The sequence below is a fragment of the Branchiostoma floridae genome, chromosome 5 (genome assembly GCF_000003815.2).
Source record: "Branchiostoma floridae strain S238N-H82 chromosome 5, Bfl_VNyyK, whole genome shotgun sequence".
NCBI lineage: Eukaryota > Metazoa > Chordata > Leptocardii > Amphioxiformes > Branchiostomatidae > Branchiostoma > Branchiostoma floridae.
Genome location: NC_049983.1, coordinates 3,292,666 through 3,313,663, shown reverse-complemented (window position 1 = coordinate 3,313,663; position 20,998 = coordinate 3,292,666). Strand labels below are relative to the sequence as shown.

The 20,998-nt window shown below is 39.8% G+C and overlaps 1 protein-coding gene across 1 annotated transcript in view; it reads right to left on the bottom strand.

Annotated features, from left to right (window-relative positions):
• LOC118415582 (E3 ubiquitin-protein ligase rnf213-alpha-like) overlaps positions 1-20,998 on the bottom strand; it is a 36,246-nt gene that overhangs the window by 4,994 nt on the left and 10,254 nt on the right. The window contains 40 exon segments of the mRNA XM_035820276.1: positions 327-495; positions 1,179-1,332; positions 2,144-2,238; positions 2,369-2,403; positions 2,945-3,026; positions 3,420-3,614; positions 3,881-3,934; positions 4,055-4,165; positions 4,770-4,886; positions 5,085-5,504; positions 5,830-5,941; positions 6,078-6,329; positions 6,657-6,839; positions 7,196-7,296; positions 9,018-9,117; positions 9,563-9,768; positions 9,918-10,118; positions 10,373-10,554; positions 10,740-11,065; positions 11,255-11,399; positions 11,499-12,145; positions 12,363-12,496; positions 12,667-12,861; positions 13,594-13,708; positions 13,820-14,005; positions 14,174-14,259; positions 14,591-14,698; positions 14,909-15,041; positions 15,255-15,485; positions 16,356-16,490; positions 16,795-16,982; positions 17,151-17,321; positions 17,415-17,643; positions 17,813-17,973; positions 18,248-18,385; positions 18,509-18,595; positions 18,936-19,069; positions 19,377-19,459; positions 20,713-20,747; positions 20,750-20,947. Coding sequence (XP_035676169.1) covers positions 327-495; positions 1,179-1,332; positions 2,144-2,238; positions 2,369-2,403; positions 2,945-3,026; positions 3,420-3,614; positions 3,881-3,934; positions 4,055-4,165; positions 4,770-4,886; positions 5,085-5,504; positions 5,830-5,941; positions 6,078-6,329; positions 6,657-6,839; positions 7,196-7,296; positions 9,018-9,117; positions 9,563-9,768; positions 9,918-10,118; positions 10,373-10,554; positions 10,740-11,065; positions 11,255-11,399; positions 11,499-12,145; positions 12,363-12,496; positions 12,667-12,861; positions 13,594-13,708; positions 13,820-14,005; positions 14,174-14,259; positions 14,591-14,698; positions 14,909-15,041; positions 15,255-15,485; positions 16,356-16,490; positions 16,795-16,982; positions 17,151-17,321; positions 17,415-17,643; positions 17,813-17,973; positions 18,248-18,385; positions 18,509-18,595; positions 18,936-19,069; positions 19,377-19,459; positions 20,713-20,747; positions 20,750-20,947 — 6,634 coding nt within the window.

Below are 20,998 nucleotides of genomic sequence, written 5' to 3'. Positions count from 1 at the left end.
AATAAAATAAGAGGTAAATCAGACAAAGTAAAACAATAATATAACGCAAGTTGTTGCTTTGGTACAAGCTCAAGATCATTGATTGGAAAATACAGCTGTTTGATTTAAAGGTATGTGTTAAGCGACCAAAACCTTAAAAGCTGTTTTAGGACCTTTTATACATTGTATGTTTAATCTACCTTTATTACAATGCACACCGATATTCACAACGTATGCACGCGGTTTCGACTCCTGGATCTTTTACGTTCTGCAGGTGTCTTACTTTTGGTAGCCGCGATATGCTTTTGCGTTGCTTACCCTCAACCTTCAAAGCTCGGAACATTTACCTTTATTGTTACTGTGGGACACGATAGCCAGCAGAATGTGCACCAACAACGTTGCATCATCAATGCTGCGGCCAAGAACTCTTGCAAGGTCATCAAGGTCACGGTTGAGGTGGCGCCAGAGGAAGTCGTTGATGTCCAGCGGCACCGGTCGAACAAAGTTGGTAAACGGCTGTATAGTTGAAAAAAGGTATTTGTAATGCACATGAAGTTTTTGATAGCTACCGGTTACTTGTATTTTATTGTAAATTGTATTTCAAGATAGGAATAATGTTTATACCTGTAAAACATCGTCTTCACATACACTTCATAAACATATTTTTAGACTGCCTGCCAGCAAGGAACAATGGCCAGAGACAGATCAGCATAATCTCTGTCACAGGGTTTTAAATGTTATACTGGTCTGTATATGAACACCATCAAACTATACAGAATGTTCCAGATAACTGTTACGTAATATTTCAATCAGATAATATTTGATAGCCAAGATGATACTATCCGCAACTTTCAGTTTTTTTTAGATTTTCAACTTTAAAGTAAGCCATGTCAAGAATTGCACCAAAGTACCAAAGTATTTCAAACTTATCTCACAAGAAATGACAATCCAGTGTACTTCAAATTCTGGACTAGGTCTAACTTCTTTATGTTTATTTACACTTCAATTTCTCATCTGTTGATTCTGGGTTTCAAACATGACTTAAATAGTAAATTGTACATGGTAAACTTTCACATCCAAGTGACTACTGATGTAAACATCATGCGCGCTAGTAGCCATACTTTACGTTGATCTATACCGGTAGAGTCATATTATTTACTGGGGTGTTTTAAAAACAATCGTAGAGAGATTCACATTACCTGTAAGGTCGTATTTGCACCGCTTAGCATAGATGCATGTAGGACGAAGCGGGTGATGACTGTTGCGAACTTAGATAGCTGCCTCTCTGGGATAGGGGTGACTGGTCGATCTTGAGCATCGCCGATGATGTGCCCAGTAGATGTAGCATCATCCCTGTTGGAAATGATATCAGTGTATGTCGATTAATATTTAGTGAAAGTGGCACAATGTATCAACAAGATCTTCCAATTACTTGTACACTAGGATATTAGTGTCGCGACAACGAGAGGAAACATATAAATCTGGGAACATTCACTCACGCGAACACTATCGGAGTTAGTAGTAGTATTTATTAATTTCCAAGGGTTATAAATAAATAAGTGATAATGCCTGCAATAAATATAAGAGAAAAAATGATGACAACATTGTATTTAACATGAAAACACTATACAGATGTACCGCATTTTAGTTCTAGTAGCTTCTTCGTAAAGACATAGTGACATAGTTACACACTTTGTCAATTACATAAGCCTCTGTGCATGACATCAAGTATCCTGTTTTGGTATTATCGAGCTAGATTGATTTCCACACTGACGCTCGTTTTCATACAATATGTAGCCTATTAAGGAATGCAATTTATCTTCAATACATAGGTTACTACAAAATCTAAAGATGATTTCTGTTGTAGAGGTGTATAGTTATGCCTTCTAGGTACTACATGTAAGAGATCGTAACTTTAGCTAATACGAACTTTACATATGGCTCTAAGAGTTTCTATTTAGAATATTCAAACATGTTCCTAAGTCATATTCTACTTCGGACAGTAACTAAAAGCTAAGTTTTGATATGTATCATTTTTGTTCAATGCCAGGATTTTTATGTTAGTTACTATAATTAGGTTGATGGTTAGTTTCCACTTTCGGCAATGCCTATTGAAGGACTATAAGTCATAAAGGCATATGAAGTATGAATGATTTGTACGTACTGTCTTCCAGGAAGATTTCCAGTCATGAGCTTGTAGCCAATGCCTCCGATATCCGCCCCGCAATGACATTTCCCCACGGTAGCAGGTTTTGTGCACTAAATTGAATATGCAAGATAAGAAAATAGAAAAAAGCATACATATACAAGAAACGTGTATGTTAGCAATCAAAGCAAAAAGCAAAGCAAAATCGTTAAGTAATGTTATTGTTATTATGCATGTACTTACGTCCCCGATGACGTAATGATGTCCGTTTGGGCACTCTAGAAAAAACAAAAGCACTAATGTTAACAATCTTTCTATCGTTTAAACTCGATTGTAACTACATGCTGTTATCTCAGCAATTAAGCAGGTTAATCCCGTGTTTTTGTCTTTGTACGGATATGTAACAAAAATCTAATATCCAACTATTTTGACTTAAGCTGGGGGGAGGGCGTTGGCTTCAACAATGTCCAAGACATTCTGAACATTTCTTCAATCGAATAAGTGATCGGTGTTTAATTCCAAATGGGTTGTCATAATCATTAATGCAAATCTAACCATGAAATCCCATAACCAAGGTACTTTCCATTATAAGAATGCGACATACATGTCATAAATAATGTAAGATGGGCAGGACACTACTACTTCTTATTTGAGTCATTTGCATGATTGATGCAGAATTTTCAGCGAGAAATTCAAATTGAAAGAGTAAACAATGAGCTGGGGATTGTTTGATTTATTTGTTTGTTGAGTGGCAAGAATTTGGAAGACAGTATATTTGCGCACGAACTTGAGTACTTTATTATAAAATCATATACTTACGATACCACCCGACTTGTTGGTCCGCTAGAGCCTTCATCAATTCAGGCAGAGGGTCATTTGGCATCGTTGGCAGGTAGTGTGCCTATTCACAACAAGGAATATAAAAAGATAAAGGCGCAGTTGTACACATGTTTGATTGGGATTACTGAAAAGCCCAAAATCTAATTCGACCCTAAGCTCTCTCATATGTTCAGGTTTATTGATATTTACATCACTGTTTATGGCTTTTTATGGGGGACAAAGATCACAAGCGGTTCGAGAGATATAATGTTTTCGTTGGAAACTGTTTAATGACTTAGTGAAAGATGGTGGTATCTATCACTTTATGGTAAGGTATGCAGACCTACACAGTCTTGTATCCTGATGATTAGCACCTCATCGCGTCCTTGATTGAAATTAAACATCACCAGAGCTGATAAAGGCAGCTTTTGTTAAGGACTGCTAAAAGTCTACATAAGAACGAACAGTGCCATACCAGCATCGTATGTGGAGCAGCAGCAAGAGCTTTCAGGGGCTCCAACAGAGGATTCGTTGGAGTTGTAGCCAGCACAGTGCTCATGTGGACAATCAGTGCAGATAAACTTCGCTGCCGAGGGGGTTGATTTGGTCGGAATGAAAGCTGTGCACAGTGCCCCTCGTTGTTGTTCAGAATTAACCGGTCAGCCAGTTCCTACAAAGAAACGTTAGTAACTATGAAATTGATGTTATCAATTCGTTTAAATGGTATCTATACATGTATATTTCATAGTTAGATGCAAATTGTCTTTATGTGTGTGTGTCTGTGTGTCTGTCTGTCTCTCTCTGTGTATGTGTAGTTGAAGAGCCTGTAGCTTTTTTGACAAACTTGTGACGTATGAAGACAAAAGCAGTGCATTAGTTTCACAATATAATCTATTTTTATCCCCTAACCCAGTCACAAGCCGCATGGAAAGGTACCTTGTTTCTGATGGCGTCTGTAGATCGTGAAAACTGGACCAACATCTGTTGGATCTGTATGGGAAATTGTAGTATAAATCATGAGATAACTATTTCGATCATTCCTTATTCAAAACTATCATGATACAATGGCGTACAAGAAGTGTGGGATGGAATATTCAAAGATTCATATACCTGGCAAATAACGTTTGCATTCTGTTCTGTTGAGGCTCTTGCCATTGTCATTTCTGTGAAAATGGCGAGAAGCGTCAGCAATTCCCTGTCTTGTTGTGGAATGTCAGATCCCTGGAATAACAGACATACAGGTTTCAATCCAAGGCTTGGCGGTTACATGATCAAATTTGTATATATTTCCACAATCCGGAGGTGATCGTGGGTGTATTAAAGGCGCAGGCATATATCCACTACAAACGATTATTATATATATGTCATACTTTTTTGAGTAAACTACATTTAACGCTATGCAGACACGGGCTTTCTTGGGATTCCTGAGGCGGGGGCTCCCTTTCGTAATTTGAAAAAGGCTTGGTTTACGATCTTTTCTGTAATCTTGGCTTTGTTATGACGTAATATAACGTATTAAGAAAAATTGGGATTTTATTTGCTAAACTTGTCTAAGTGAATTTTCGTTATTACTTGAACGTAATTAAGCAGACCTTTGACTAAGGGTGTCATAGTTAAAACCCCATCGTTAAAACCGAAATTAGTAAACTTGGTAAAATATGCCATGGCATCATTATTCCATAATTGTTTCGAACAAAATGTTAGGGAAATTCAGCAGGTTTGGTAGTCCTATAGCCTAGCACACGTCGTTTGGCAGTTATACAACTTCAAAGTTGCCCCCTCCCAAACACACCAGTCTAAATAGGGTTTAAGGAAATCGACATACCTGAAGAACATTGTTGAACTGACTGATGTCATGGGTTAGGATGGCTCTTGCTGTTGCCTCTCTTATTCGACGATATGCTTTTCCATAGACAACAAAGCGATCCGGAGCAACGTCACCCTGAATGCAAGTGACGTTGATGATAGCAAAAGCGTTTAAATTTATTTACTTAGCAACGAACCAATGTTACTCAACATGAATTCATAATTATATACACATGACCTAAGTTCACTAATATAAATATCGTAGATAAGCATCGTTGAATATGGCATAAATAAGAGTGTTTAAATGAGACAATAACTTGTATATATACCTTACCTGATTACCACGCATTTCCTCTGGCAGAAGCCACTGTGATTCTGGGGACTGGCTTATGGACAGCAGTGTGTCGATGCCATATCGCTTGTACAGATGCCTCGGAATGAACAGCTTTGGCCACCTTGTCACTGCTTCAAAATCTCTGAAGAGTGTTTGAACATTTACGAACAATCTTCTAAGAGATCGTTGGCTGTGTTCGTTGACGACACGGCCAGCGGGGGAATTGACCTGACTGTACATTACGTCACATGCAATCGAAAGGCCGGATCGGACAGAAGCTATCATATTCAACTGGAGCATAAGAGGTATGTTTGGAAACCCCTTGCAATGCTTTGCTGCTCTTTCTAGTTCACTACCAGCCAGCTCTATAAGATGAACTTGTCGTTGCGGCACACGGTCTACTTGACTGGTCAAAGCGTTCTGTGACAAAACATAGATTTGATTGTGTTAATATGACTATATTCGACAAGTAGCAAAAATATTATTCGATTCAAAGCTTGAAATGTGTTTCAACCAGCTAAAATCCCCAAATAACGCATTTCTTTACAAGTGTAAACGTACAATGGGCAAAATGAGCCTTTAATTTTGATTCTATCATTTGACCTATCCAAAATCGTAAGCTCACTACCCAAACGGTTTGTGTACTTGTCTGTGAAATAGTCGGAAAACTTTGTTCTCTTCGGAGCTTGCGAAGAGGAAACTTTCACTGTTACTGTAGCATTTTTTATATATACAGAGAAAGTACCTCCATGCACTGCACAAAGATGACGCAGACTTCAACAGCATCGTCCATGTTTCCAGCAAAACCTCGAGCCTCTTCAAAATATTTCTCCAAATGTTCACACACTTTCAAAAACCTAGACCAAAACAGAATGGCTGGTTGAATTATTAAAAATAAGTAAAACTAGCTAATTAGATCTGTTAGAGAATTCTACGTCTTTCAATTGGATTCAATGACAAGCTATTGAAATCAAAAACAAAGATTTGTCGTACTTGAAGCGGAGCAGCAGCTGTAGCAGGAAAGACCGAATGATGGGTGTTCGATCCACACACTCGTCTTGAAACGGGGAGAAGCCCTTCGTTCTGGCCCGGGTGCCATCCACCTCTCTCACGATGAATCCTAGAAGCATGTCAATAACCTCCTGGTCTGGCGGTACATCATCGGCAAAGCAGAACATCGACACGACATCCATGAAAAAGGCATTGCTTCGGCGCCTGAAAGCCTGGTGTTTCCGAAGTGCTTCCCTTCAAAACAATATCAAAACAATCATCTTGTAAGTACAGTGAAACCTGCTCAAGACGACCTGATTTATCATATTTAAAAGCCCGAAAATTCCCCATAAAGACCCCAGTCATGGTGCGTGGTATAGATGGCCCAATTAGACGACGCTCGAAAAATAGCTGGAGGGTTTTAATCATATGGCTGTTCATATAGTTCTCCATACATATCTCACATAAAAAGTTGCCTGGTTTTCTCGTGCAATGACTCTTAACGCTAAAATAATTATGCATATTATGAGGAAAATTAGTTAGTAAATTCCTAATCATAATGGTTTAAGGCATTAAACGTACTTGGATTGCAAGGAAACTGGAAGGTGAAAGTCATCCGGCACAGGATGTCTGCATTTTGGGCACGTCCTTCTCCCAGGTCTTAACCAGTTTTTTAGGCAGCCCTGGTCACACACATGTTTGCACGGTAGTATGACTGGTTGGCTCAACTCTTCCAGACAAATGCAACATTCCGTTGTACCGGCACTTTAGCCAAAACATAAAAGGCGACATTTACACTTTTATACACCCACAATACCTTGCATCACAAAAGCTTTTGCAGCAGAATGTAGAGTAAATTCGTCACTGCATGTGATCTAGATAGTTATTAAAGCTTAGCCTATAGTTAAAACTATAAAACCGCAAAAAGAAGTCTTTGAAAATAGCCTGAAACATTTACATACTATAAAGCCAATCAAAAAATGTTCGAAAAATAGGGTCAGTAAATATGGATTCTCTCTTATCTAAGATATAATCAAAAAAGGAAATCTTTCAATTGCATGTTTTCCCATAGTATTACCTGTTTTGTATTTACATATTAAGAAGATGTGGTCAATACTTACGCAAAATGTTTGAAAGCTGCTTGCTTGCTCTGTGCAACAAGAAATAGTTCCAGTGTCTTCATAGTTGGTCTGCTCTTGAAGTTTGGTTCGTCTCCCAAGACCTAGAGAGGTGTATACAACAGGTAGAAAAATGTACATTGCAACGCTCTTTTAATCTTAATGCACCACATACCAATGTAATCCAAGACAGAGTATAGCCATCTACGACTTCGCTCCGCCGGGTGTTGGTGAGAGCTTTTTGAGAACAAAATCAGTTCATGCACGCCTTCTCAATACTTCACCCATACTTCACCGCTCAGACAGGCGGCTTTTAACCGCGCTCAGATAGGCGGCTTTTAACCGCGCTCAGACAGGCGGCTTTTAACCGCGCTCAGACAGGCGGCTTTTAGCCGCGCTCAGACAGGCGGCTTTTAACCGCGCTCGGTCGGGCGGCTTTTAACCGCGCTCGGTCGGGCGGCTTTTAACCGCGCTCGGACGGGCGGCTTTTAACCGCGATCTAATACATAACGGGGGCCGCCCTAAGATGCCCGCTTTTTTACGCGCTCGAACTCACGGCGCTCCATCACTAGTTGCCAAAGAGTGGTCAAGTTTTGATCAATGAATTTTTAACACATTCATCTAGAGACCATACTTGAATAAGGAAGGCATCCATACTGTTCATGAACCATTCACCTTCCGCGTTACAACTGACAAACACCGAGGACGTTATCGTGAATATAAATTCCGCTTTTGAGCTGCGTTAGACAGTGCGCCCTAACTTGCCCCGCTTTTGGAATTTGCTCTCTTCGGAAGCTGCTGACCAATTTAGACAAACATAAATAAAAATTCTAATTTTATGATATGTCAGCTTTCTTTTGACAGTAGAATTGTCATTGTGTGTGCTTCTGGTCTCCCGCGAGATGGGCTAAATCTTTCACAATCCAGGTTGTGTTTTCATGGGAAATGGGCGAAATGCACTGAATGCGGCGGCCCGACTAACAAAATCATTACGATAAACGACAACGCCAAAATCACAAAAAACTCTGTGTACATATTGGGAAACATATTCGACATCACTCTGTGAAGTTCCATTGTTATAGACGGTACGAATCATTTGTTAGATTAACAAATCTTTTGGTCGTTCGCTCGTCTGCTACCTGCGGGGCCACACTCCCTGGAGAAAACAATGGCGTTGATGCTTATGTTGTTTTTCTATGGCCGGTCTTCTACTCAACAAACATTTGAAAACCAATATTTGTAGCGTTTTGTGAAGCTTTATTTCTTATGTGTATGACAGTTGTGTGGCTGTTTTTTACTGGTTGTTTATTTATGGACACGAGCCACCAATACCTAGTAACAGGTGACCACAGTGATTTGGCGCTACCAACATTATTGTGAAAATTCAAAAGAACATAATATACGGTCGTTGAGTTGCTGTAGGTCTATTATATTGGAGACAGATGATAACAGAAAACTTCTTTGGCTGGTATAAAGTGTATAGTGTAGGAGATAATGTTCAGCTGTTTCACAATGATAGCCACATTTACATGTGGTTGAAATTGATGGTAGTTTAACTGACTGAAGTTTAGACGGGGCCTTGTAAGATGAACTGCGGAACGTCTTAGGCCATAGGAGAATGGGAGTGTTTTGTCGGCTTGTTGAATAGTAAATCCAGCTCCATCGCCCAGTGATGTGATCTTTAGTGCTCTCCTTTGCACTTTTCACAGATTGTAACCATACCATATACCAATAGTAACCTTGCACACCTCGGAGCGTTTAAGTAATTAACAAATTTGAGACCAATTGTTATTCATATCCCTTGTGCATGTGTGGCTGCACTTACCTTCCAAAGCCGTTCAACCTGTTGCATAGGTAGTGGTTGGTCCTCTTCGCACAGATGGTCAAGGTACAGCTTTACAACCCGCAGACGTGCCAGCAAGTATCTGATGAATAAAGTCAATATTTGGTAATTTTCAATTTGTTTTAAGGCAGACGAGGAGAATGTGGTACTGCACTCAAGGCACAAGGGACAGACAGAAGGTAAAGGTAGTACCAGGGCCTTTTATGAAGCTGTAAGGGCAGTGAACTGTATGGCGGGCACGGTATTGGTTGGCGAAGCCCATTTTATCACTTCCACCGCTTTTACCGTAGCCTGAAACGTTTGCACCTTGGTGCTGGTAATTCCAAGTGCATTTTGCAAGGGCACAAGATCGATGCCTTTATCAGGATTCTAATTCTATCCGGCCGGGACCATTTGGTTCTGATTCGAACACTCGAATCAGAACGAACCAAGCCTTGAGTAGTTAACGATGAAATAGAGCATGGCAAGTTACCTATAACCACTTTATAATCCTTAGAATGAAATATGTGAATCTGTGTTATACTCACCTACACCCCTGAAGGGAATGGTTTAGCTGTCCCTCTGGGTGCTGTCCAGTCGAGTTCACTTTGTAGGCCGCGAAAAGTTCCTCTGCCAGCAAACCAACTGACTGCAATTTAGACCCCCAGCGTTGTTTATCCATGGTGGTTGTTAGCTGCCAGAGAGCCTCGGATAGTTTTTCGAGTGCCAAACGCAACGCTGCAACATCGAGTTTCTAAGGAAGAAAGTGTTGACTCAGTATACATGCTCATCCACCTAGTGTGCGAAACCTCACACATAGATATTTGTGACTGTACACATGAAATTACGATCGATCAGCACCGCTTAGGTAAATAGTTTTTTCCATGCTCCTCTGTGACTTACCATGTTTGGACGATTACACAAAGCGGTCTCCAGAGTAGGTAGCTGATCTGGCCAAGATTCCACTAGCTGGGAGAAACGTGACAAACAGCTCCGGATTCCTTCGTCAACAGCTATATGCACATCGGTGACGTGGGGTGCGAGTGGAATTTCTTGACTCTCTCTCACAATTGACACGGCATGTTCCACTGCTCTGCAGAAGAGCTAATTACATAAACAGAAGTGTGTTGTGAGTTTTGAGACGATGAAATATTTCCAACATACTACGTGTCCATGCCTTGTCAAATTCGCAAATACACAATTGATCGAGTTTTGAATGCTAAATGTAATAGCATATATTTTGTAAAACTATTGCGATCTGGGAACCGCTGTGATGTTGGATCAAAAAAGAAAGACAAATTCAACTTGAAAAGCAATCTCAAGATCGTTACTAACGAAAAACTAGAGGATAAAAGTACCTTGATCTCCACTTCTGAGCCAGTAGTGATCTTCTGGGTCATCAGCACATAGTCATGGATGTATCTCACCATGATCTCGGCGGGATCTGTACACGACTTTGTCGCCTTGCTAAGCTGTCTACCAATCTCAGTCTCGTCAAATGCATTCCTAAGCACCTCTTGAAATGACTCAGACGTTCGTGCTGCATGGAATATCAAGGTGTTCACCATTAATACAAAGTTGTTGCCAACTGCCATTTACTATATATCGGCTACTATTTCATCACTTTACTAAGAGACCTCCTTTGTCTAGACACACCTTCAGGAGTAAAGTGCACAATGTCTTCTTTGGACTATTAAAATTTCATAAAAGCGGTTTATAACATACCTGTCATAACTGTGGCATCTTGCCACAACTTGTCCACCAACTCCCTTATTAGCCAGGAAAACGGAAGATGGCACTGGAATAGCTGACCATCGTATCCGGATGTTTGGACAGGCACCGTCTCACGAACTGTACGTTTCTTCGGAGAAAGGCAGTCTTCGTAATGGAGATTGATTGCCTTGTCGTTGGCTGCAAGATGAAGCCAAAGCTGACGCAACCATTCTTCCTTTGTCTTAAGCAGATCCAGGTTGAAGTTTCTGTCGAAGAACGCAATCACCTCCGCCAGCATGGGAGACACAACAGATTTCAAATAGACCCATGCCGATCGTCTGAAACAAAGATACCGAGTAGCTTAGTAGTAACAAAGAAAATAGTTTTAAGAAGGATTCCACATAAGTTAAAAGCATATTTATGACAAATCATTTGCTCTGCTTGCTTTTCAACAGCAGCTTTATAAGTAAAAGGACTAACGCGTACATCACATGGAATGTTCGTCAGTAACCTTCGTTGCTGCATACCTTAAAGTTCCAGCCTGACGAATAGCTTTGGATGCCGCTGCCTCTTGTGAAAGCCAATTTGATCCCATGTGTACCTGTGACTCTTCCTGTTCCATCAGCAGCTGTGCTACTCTGCCTCTCAGCACTTCAGCAAACGTGAGCCGGGCTATCATGGAAAGAAATAATTGGATTTAGTAAGAACGGCGCCTTGCAAGCACTTAATGACATAATCATCTAGGTTGTGAAATTTAGGGAAGATGCATACCTTCAGTTTGTTTTCCCTTGTTCGCCAGAAGCTTTAGTAGAAGTTCGATTCTGTCGATGGTTCTCTGTTTGACTTCGGAGGGATCGGTCAAACGCGCCGCTGCAGATTGTACAGAAGAGCGGAAGAGAGTTGCTACGTCAATGCGGTCCTCAAGCTCCGAATTATCCGGCTCTATTGTGTCTTGTGGTACCGGTTCTCTCTGCTGGTCCTTTGGGGAGGCCAATCTTTCCGACTTGATGTCCTGACGAGGACTGTTGACGTTTTGGATCTGGATGGAGTTGACGGCCATACAGAGGTCAGTCAACGCGTCATCATTCAGGTCTAGTAAGGTTGTGACACGTTGTCTGATGAGGCTACTGACTGACCTCCCAAGCATGGTGGCCACATCTGGGGAGCTGTTGTCTGGGGGATGAACATCATCGATGTGATAGCACTGCCACTGCCCACCACCAAGACCGGAGAATCCTTTTCTTGTGTTTCTGGGTAGCTGAATTACAAAGACCACGCTGGACCGTAGGTTGCCTGTTTGTGCCCGTTCAGTATTGACGGTGTAGGAGGCACAGGCGATCAGGTTGGTGTTTATGTCACCAGAGTCACATTGCACGACCATGAGACCTCCCTCGGCAAGACTTTCTTCCAGGAAAAGGCTGAGCAATAAAAAGCTACATTTTAGACTCTTGAAATTGCAAGGACGTAGTTCCTTGTGTTAGATTAATTGAATTGTGTACATGTCACTGGAAATATAAATTTACAATTATATATAATTCTACGTGACATAACATTTCTTAGGCTTTAACATAGCAATAGTGAATCTGGGCAAAATCCTTACGACCACTTTCAATATGCAAACTGTACACAACTCACCCAATACGTCTGCTGAATTGTTGCTCTGTGTCGAATTGTTGTAACGAAAGAAGCTGCACAACAGCTTTCAGACTAAGCGTCTCTCTCAGGTTTGGGAGGTCGTGTCTTGATAGCAGACGGCCATGCGTTGTTACCTGTATTGGCGATGTATTTGTATATCGATTTAAGTTACTGCTAGGACTAGTTCCATTATATCGTAAGGTGATGCAAACATTGATCATTACTGATAACGTTTGGATACACATTCTAACTAATCTTGACTGAGACGATTGTACCATGACGACTTGAATTTTTAACAAGATACCTGTGCTAAAAGTCCAGTCCTTCCTTCTTTCTGGATGTTATGGAGTAGAAAGTCCGCAAGACTGGAGTGGTGCTGATCATGGAAGTACTTGTGTGCCAAAGTGTCAGCTTCGGAGGTGAGATGTGAGCTTCCAAGGCAGACCACGGCGTCCGGAGTTGCGCATTGGAGAAGGGTCTCTTTCGCCCTTTCGAACACCTTTATATTTGTACAGATAAATAACTATGATCAAAGTTTTTTAACTTGTCTTCATTTTTACAATGTATACAGAAAATGTTTCTATGCAAAAAGACTATGAAGTATAATCTATGAAGACTATGAAGTATATATATGTATATTATTATGAAGCCATCAGGCATGTATGCGCTTATTTGTTATTTAAAGGGGAAAAATACTAACAAACGTTAGTAGCAGGTCTTTATCAAGGCACAGTGGCTATGCTTTTCCATTACTAGTGCTTGGTAGTAACATGCTAAGATACATTTTCCGGCATTGTTAGCTGCCTTCCTGTCGTCAGCCTGGTTAACATATAAATACCTCATTTTATAAATAAAATGCGCTAGTCGATTAATTTACGTCCAGCAGTCAGATCGGCTTGTCATTGATAGCTTTGTCCAACAGACGTCTATACTATGCATAATGGAGTTTTATTTTTTGTCGCCAACGTTTCAGTAATTTATTATTATAATTTACAAACCATTTTATGATAATTTCTTTTACTGTTTTATTTTCTTAGTGTTGTTGCATAACAAACCTATGGCAAAAAAAAAACAAATATTTGAAACATATTAACAAGATGAATTGGTGATACCTTTTGCTAAGAAGCAATAGGAAATGATAGATTTGGTTAATTTTAAGCTGCAAACCAACTAAAGACTGATAACTACACTCTGTTGTCAAGTTTTTGCACATTTCAACAGTGTAACTTACTGTTTCCTCCCACATGTCACCATTAGTGTCGACATCTTGACACACGCGATGAACGACGGTTGCAGGAAGGTCCTCATGGTACCCAATGAAGGCTTCATCAGGCTTTTTGTTACATCTAAACAACAGTTAAATAAAACACTTTGTAAAAATGTGTTCATGGATAATCTGATGACCATAGCTAGCAATTTTACCAATGTGGTCTAAGGTACACTCTACACAAACATACCTGTTCCTGTTTCTGGCACCAGCCTCATTGACAAACGCCTTGGCCCACTCACCCACCCTCTTTGCAATACCACACTGTGCAGGCGTCAGTATCGTTGACACCGAGAGGACGTGTTTTTCCAGTCTATTTATGAGCGGTATCGGGAACTTTTCATAGACGATGTCCTTCTCGGCTACGACAAGCAACCTAAGATAACAAAAAAAAACTGTTAAAGACATGGGGAAGTAGAACGGTCTGATTTATATAAGTAGTGTCCGCCAAGTTAACATTTGTCATCTATACACTTCATCCTTATAAGTGTGCATTGTTTGAATGATAGATCGCCAACAATACATTGTACATGTAGGTACTAACCTGAAATCCTTATGCACGCGGCACTTCACCCTGTGGGTACCAAGGCCCAAGTCAACATATTTCTGTCCGCCCATTTCCACGTAGTACTGTAACAGACATGTGACAGGAATGGCCATATGAAATCAATATTTACATTTTAGTGTACATTCTTAACATGCTTAACCGAAGCACTTATACATACAACATTTAATTAACCACAGGAGAACGTGAATCATTCAATCATAACTTCAATCATGACTAGACTTCACATGAGACTTTGGGTACTGACATGTGATATGTTTCAATGATCTTTATGAAAAGAAACAGTGGAAGTTGCATATGAACTTCACACCTAAAGCCAAAATTCTACGGACAACACATGCCATGTAACGTGTTGAAATATTTTTGCGAAAGATATATAAACTAGTCTATGCATACCTGATTCAGCGCGTCGTAGAGACTTTCGTACAGATTCTCCAGGTTGAGTAAGACAACAGTTCGCCCTGTTTCCATGCAGACTTTGATGCGATTGATGTCACGGCAAATCTGTAAGCAGTAAGCGATGTAAAATATAAAGATGAAAGAAAAAAAGAAAAAAAGAAAGAAGCTACGAACAGCTTACTGTTCAAACCTACGTCATAGCTGCTTTTAAATCCGTTGCAGGTTGATGTGAACAAGGATATTCAATGAATTGGGACTCGACGACGAAAAGGATTTAATAAAATGCTTAACAATATTTATGACGTTGGCTATTACCTGGGTATATTCCTGGTCCTGGGGAAAACTGCTGCCGAAGAGGATGACTGTACTATTAGGATCGAGCAGTTCTTGTTGTAAGAGGGCCAACGCAGCATAGTTTTTGGTCAGAATCAGCAAATATCGCCCTTCACTGCAGAACAAAAAGGTATGCATATATACATCACAAACATGATAAGAATAACAACAATCAAACAGTTTCTCAAAAGACTTTATTGCAATCTCAATGCAAAGATAAACGGCAGCCATTGCATTTGATTGGTTCTTTGATTGCATACATTCTGGAAAATTACAAACTTATATACAAGCCACTCATGGTCATTTCAAAACAACTCTTTTCCTTTACCTGTCACCATGGACACCCTCTAGACTGGCTTTAATGAGGCCAAGTGGACTGCAGTCTGGGTCGGTTGGCCTCAATGTTTGATCAGCGCAAGTTTCCAGAACTTTGCGGAACTTTTGGAGAGGATCAACGTCGTCTCTGCCACTGAAGTTTCTCTTGATGGCATGCTCCAGTTCGGCGCGTGAAGGAGGGTGACCAGACGTTCGAGAGAAGTTGCTCACCATTTTGATAAGACTTTAAGAAAAAACGGTACTGAGTTGCAACGATGGTATTTCATTCATACAGTAGTCATTCAATAGTAAGTAAGTAGTCATTCAATAGTATTTACTAGTAGATATGACATAGAGACCTTTTCATGTGACCTTTTTCTTGTTCGTCCTTTGTTTGTGAAGGGGTATTTGTATCATCCATATGATCATCCACTATATACCTACCAAAAAGACCCAGCTTTGCATCTTGAGTCATGGGGGTAATAATACAGCTCAATAATACTAGTAGTTTGTATGGAGGGAAAAATGACGCAAATTGTTGGAACTTAAACAGTGACAAAAACACACATGTTTGAAAATTGTTCTATTCAAAGAGATAATTGTACCATTATTTTCCCAGTTTTTCCAACAAATATATACATACATATGTATGTATATATATAGATATATAGATATATATGATGTTCAAAATGTTCATTTTTAATTGTTTGAACAATTTAGAACTTAAGTGACTGAAATATTCTTTTACTCAAAACGTGCCTGACAGGGACCACGACGAGAACACTAGCCCCCATGGGCAGATCAATATGGTTGATTTTTGGTAGAGTGATAGTTTCTTCTTTTCTATACGTCATATTGAAGAAAAAAAGCTGGGTATCACTATCGAACGGGACAGACCGTGGTGGCCCTTAGATGAAACCATCGTTTACATTATTTATAAAAAAAATAAGGTAATACATGTGATCTACATTCAACGAATGTGGTCTACATTCATCAAATGTAGGTATATGTAGTCTTCTTTCATTGAATGTAGGTATATGTTGTCTACATTCATCGAATGTAGTCTACATTTAGGTGAATGTAATCTACATACATTGAATGACGTATGTGTTACCTGTAGAAGTCACGAAGACCAAAGTACTCCCTATCCTTCAACTGTGGGCGATACAGATCTGTGTATGCACCAGCCAAGCTGCCCAGCATGGTTTGTAGCTGCGTCATGACTCTTTCATCATGCTGACATATGCCCCTGGAGCAACAGTAGTGAAGGTCATGGCGATAGACATAATTATAATCAGGAAATAAATAAACATAATCATGAAATAAATGTATCTATTTCTATAGCATGTTTTATCAAGGAACCGGTTGGTCTTTAATGCTTTTTATATCTTCATACAGAACGGTTGAGCAGCGTGGGAAAGGCCAGGGCTAAAAGTTTTACATTTAATTTATCAAACATGTTGAAAGGGATGATTATATATGCCTTACCATTGCTAAAAACTATTCACAGTTTGTATTTTCAGCTAAAAAATGCTCATATATCATTATTTTACCTTGCACTTTTCTTGAGATCCTCATTGTCTGGAACTCCTCTGGAGAGGAAGATGCCTCGGTTCATTTTGGCAGGGTCGAGAGCCCAGTTGGAGATTCCAACAAATGCGACTTTCTTTTGCAGTAGGTTTGTGTCGTCGCTGTTGCCACTTTCCTCAATATAACCTTCCTCGAGTAGGGCGTGCAGTGTCTACAGTGTGGTAAAAGTGATCGAACTAAAAACTAAGTCTGTCGTAATCAATATTTCTGATCAAAACTGAACATATTTAAGAAAACAAGACTAAAATAAGGCTCGTTTCTTACCTCTTGGTATTTTTCTTCCTTTAACCCTTTCATGACATGCTGCAAAAATAATTACCTTTAGTGGCATCTTCGGCGAGTCCTCTGCAAGCCCAATTTCATCCAAAACAACGACGGAGACAAATTTTGTGAGGTCTTTGTCTTGTTGAAACATGCTGCACTGGTGAAAAGTCTTCACGATACTTTCTGGGGTAGCAAGTGGGCTACACTGGAAGGACACCATGTGAGCCTGTACAAAAATATCATGCATTTATTGATGACATTTGAACACAAAATATGATCATGGAAAGCAATGATTTGCAAATAAATTTTGTTTGTTCACCTGTTTCATTCTCTTGAAGAAATCGGAGGGAGCCGAGTCACCCTGCATGGCATCGCTGACAACACTTTTTGCTAACGACTTTGAACTCCCAGGCTTTCCTACCAGAAACAGGGGGATTCGTAGCTCGATGCAAACCACCATCATGAAGACATTCTCCTTGAGTGCAGTATTTCGGGCGATGCTTGGCGCCAGTAGGGTTTCCAACTGGTCCAAGAAAACATCTTGGCATCTACAAAGGACGAGTATTAACAAAGATGAATGGTTTTACCCTCTTCAGTAACAATAGTTTGTTATAAAGAGCTATCTTTGTCTCTATCTGTAAATTCTAGTAATTAAGGAATAAGTGTATTTTGTATGACAATTCAACACTTAAAAAACACAAACTACCGTCAACTAACATTTCTGTTTCTCTCTCGATTGTTTTTGCTCCCCTGGGTAGCTTGAAGATTTGCCCGTTGAAGTGCTTTGCAATCGCCTTTCTGTAGTCGTTTCTCTTTTCCAGTCGCGCTTGATAACACACACCAAGGGCGAGGATTAGGGCTCGGCATACATTGGTGATCTTCTGGAAAAAGAAATGTGTTATTTTCAAGGGAAACAGTGGTCCACTGACAGCATTAAAGAGCGGGCTAAGGTCACATGACCAAATAATATTCTCAAAAATACACACAAGTTAAGCACAGTGCATCGGATATGTTATATTATTGAAAACAATATAGACATTGTCGCCTGTACCGGAGCTGACCAATGATGATGACATGCTTTTTTATATTCATTCACTACATTAAACTGTACTAAAATACACGCACGGAAAGTTTGGATTCAGATAGTCACACCTGAGTAGTGCTGGCTCGGGTTTCTCGAGTGATCTTCTCGTTCATCAAGGCTGACAAAACAGGCAAAATTTGCAGAAACCAAGCCATGACGGTGAGGGTACGTTCCACGTCTCGAAGACTCACAAAGCTGCACTCATCCTAAAATATGCCAAGAAAAGATATGAACGAGTTTCAACTCAAGTCAAATAACTTTAAAAGCAAATACTAATGGAAACTACTCTAGCTTGAAGTTAGAATGAAAATGTGAAGAAACATCCTGACCTTCTTCTTTCTCATGAATTCTTGAGAGGCTGTTAATACCGCAGTCACCACATCTACTGATTCTGCAGGGATCCGGTCTTTACTTACCTAGAAATATACAGAAAACGAATGTCGTCAAAAAGTATTTTGTTCGTCTTTGAACGCATACAAGTCATATAGACTGACATTTCACTGATGTATCACAAATATATCGAATCATATTTCTACTGTGCAGACTGCGACAGGCTGGCCTTCCAAAGGCCGACCTCACTGCGGGTACATCATGTTAGACAACTCAGAAACTCAAGACAATAATCCCTATGTATTTGTCCACTTTTTTAAATGAAAGAAAAATCATTGACTGAGAACGCCTATGATACAATGGAAGAACATGTGTTTTCTTGATAAGAAAATGATACATCAACTCAATACGAATAACAATACTCACACATCTTTTGACCATCTGTTCAATGTAAAGCCGTTCGGTTTGCTTGTTGAGCTGACCAAAGTCCCAAACTAAAGGCAGCATACTTGGTGGAAGCGGCTGTACTCGGTAGACCAACTGCCTCATGGGGATGCGGCCTACATAATACAATTCTGATGCTGTAATAGTCGGCTTTTGTGGAATACATGAATAGCTTGGTTGGACGAACTATATAGTAGAACCTTATACCTTTGTCAACGTGGTCTAATTGATCATAAATCATATTAGTTAACTTAACACAGCAAAAGGTGCTATGTTATTATTTATTACCAACAACAACCATATCTTTAAAGATTCTCCTTCAAAGTCTGAAACGCTGCAGCCGCACCAGGGCCAAAACATACACCACTTATTCACAAGTCAAAGGCCTAGTATATACTTTTGGTAGTAGTGATTTGACAGTACCAAGTTTGTCCTCTGTTTGCTCCGCTCTTATGTGGTAGCCAAGCCCAGCTTGTTCAAGACGACGAATCATAGTTCGTGTATGCCTGGAGTAAAAATACAACAAGCACAAACATGTAAATTGAACATACAATTACATAGATACTTGAAATAACCTGTGTTTTTCATTACCTTTGCCAGAATGGCTAAGGCTATGTTTTAGGCTTGTACATCTGCCTGTCTGTCTATCTCTGTGTGTGTGAACAACATAACTCGAGAAGCCTTGAACGGATCCTGATGATATTTGGTAGGTGGGTAGGGGTCGGGAAAAAGAAGGTCAAGTTCGATAATGGGCCCCCTGGTGGCTTGCTGAGTTAAGTGATAGATAGCCCTTGTGGCCGAGAGTGAGTGCTGTGAGTTTGGGCTCCATTGCGGCTTTTTGGAACTGCAGGCGCCGGTTTCCTTTCAAACTTTGGACGAGAATAACTCGAGAACCTGTTGATGGATCATCAAGATTTTTGGTATGTAGATAGAATGAGTGATGGCTAACATAATAGAATAATAATCATGCAAATCAACAACTAATTTGCATAATTAATGAGGAAATGTCATAAATTCACTCCATTCCAAGATATAACTTGCAAACTTGTCACTTGCAAACTTGAGAAAGAGAGAAATGTTGATAGATATCAATTATACAAATGGAAACCTCATTTGCATAATCAATTAGAAAATATGAACGTATTGACGGATCGTCATGATTTTTGGTATGTAGATAGCCTATGTGAAGACTTACATAATGAGATACTATAGATTAACAGCTAATTTGCATAATTAACGAGAAATGTTCACAAATCCACTGCATTCCATGATAGGACTTTCAAAGTTGTCACGTATGTAACTGAGAAAGAGGGCAGAGAGTAAGAGGTGTATGATTGGGTCCCCAGTCGTATTTTTTTAACTGCAGGAGCCAGTTTAGTTTCAGACTTTGACTGAGAATAAGTAAGAAGGGATGAAAGGATCATCATCATTTTTGGTATGCTAATAGCTTAAGGGATGTTTGATACAATTTGATATTAATTATGTAAATTGGGATATAATTTGCATGATTAATTGCGAAATTTTATAAACCAAGTCCAGGCATATGAAATAAAATGTAATGAGTAACACATCTATAGACATCATTCTACATAACAAATCTGGTTTATTTGGCAAAGGTCTGTGTTCGTGGAACTCTATTTTATGATAGTATAAATTGCATAATAGCATGATGCTGAAAATGTTTTAGAACCAAAGAAACTTTAATAAACACAAGAACAACTATTCCTTGGAAAAAGTGTTGACATTTTTTTTATCTTACCTCCTGGGATTGACAGCTGCAACTATCTTCAACTCTCTTCTCCTGTGGGCAGAGGTTTTCCATTCACGGTCCCATCACACATGATCTCTTTGATAAGGCCAATGGCTTCACTCGTGTTTGCCTCGTCGAGGAAAAGCACAGTTTCGACGTTGTGTCGCCGCCTGTTCTCTGTGGCTAGCCTCTGTGCCTTTTTCACTGTACGGATGATGTCTGCTGCACTCACACCTCCATGAAGCTAGTTTATAGAAGGTTAAATAAGACATTGTACATAAAACACGATTGTACA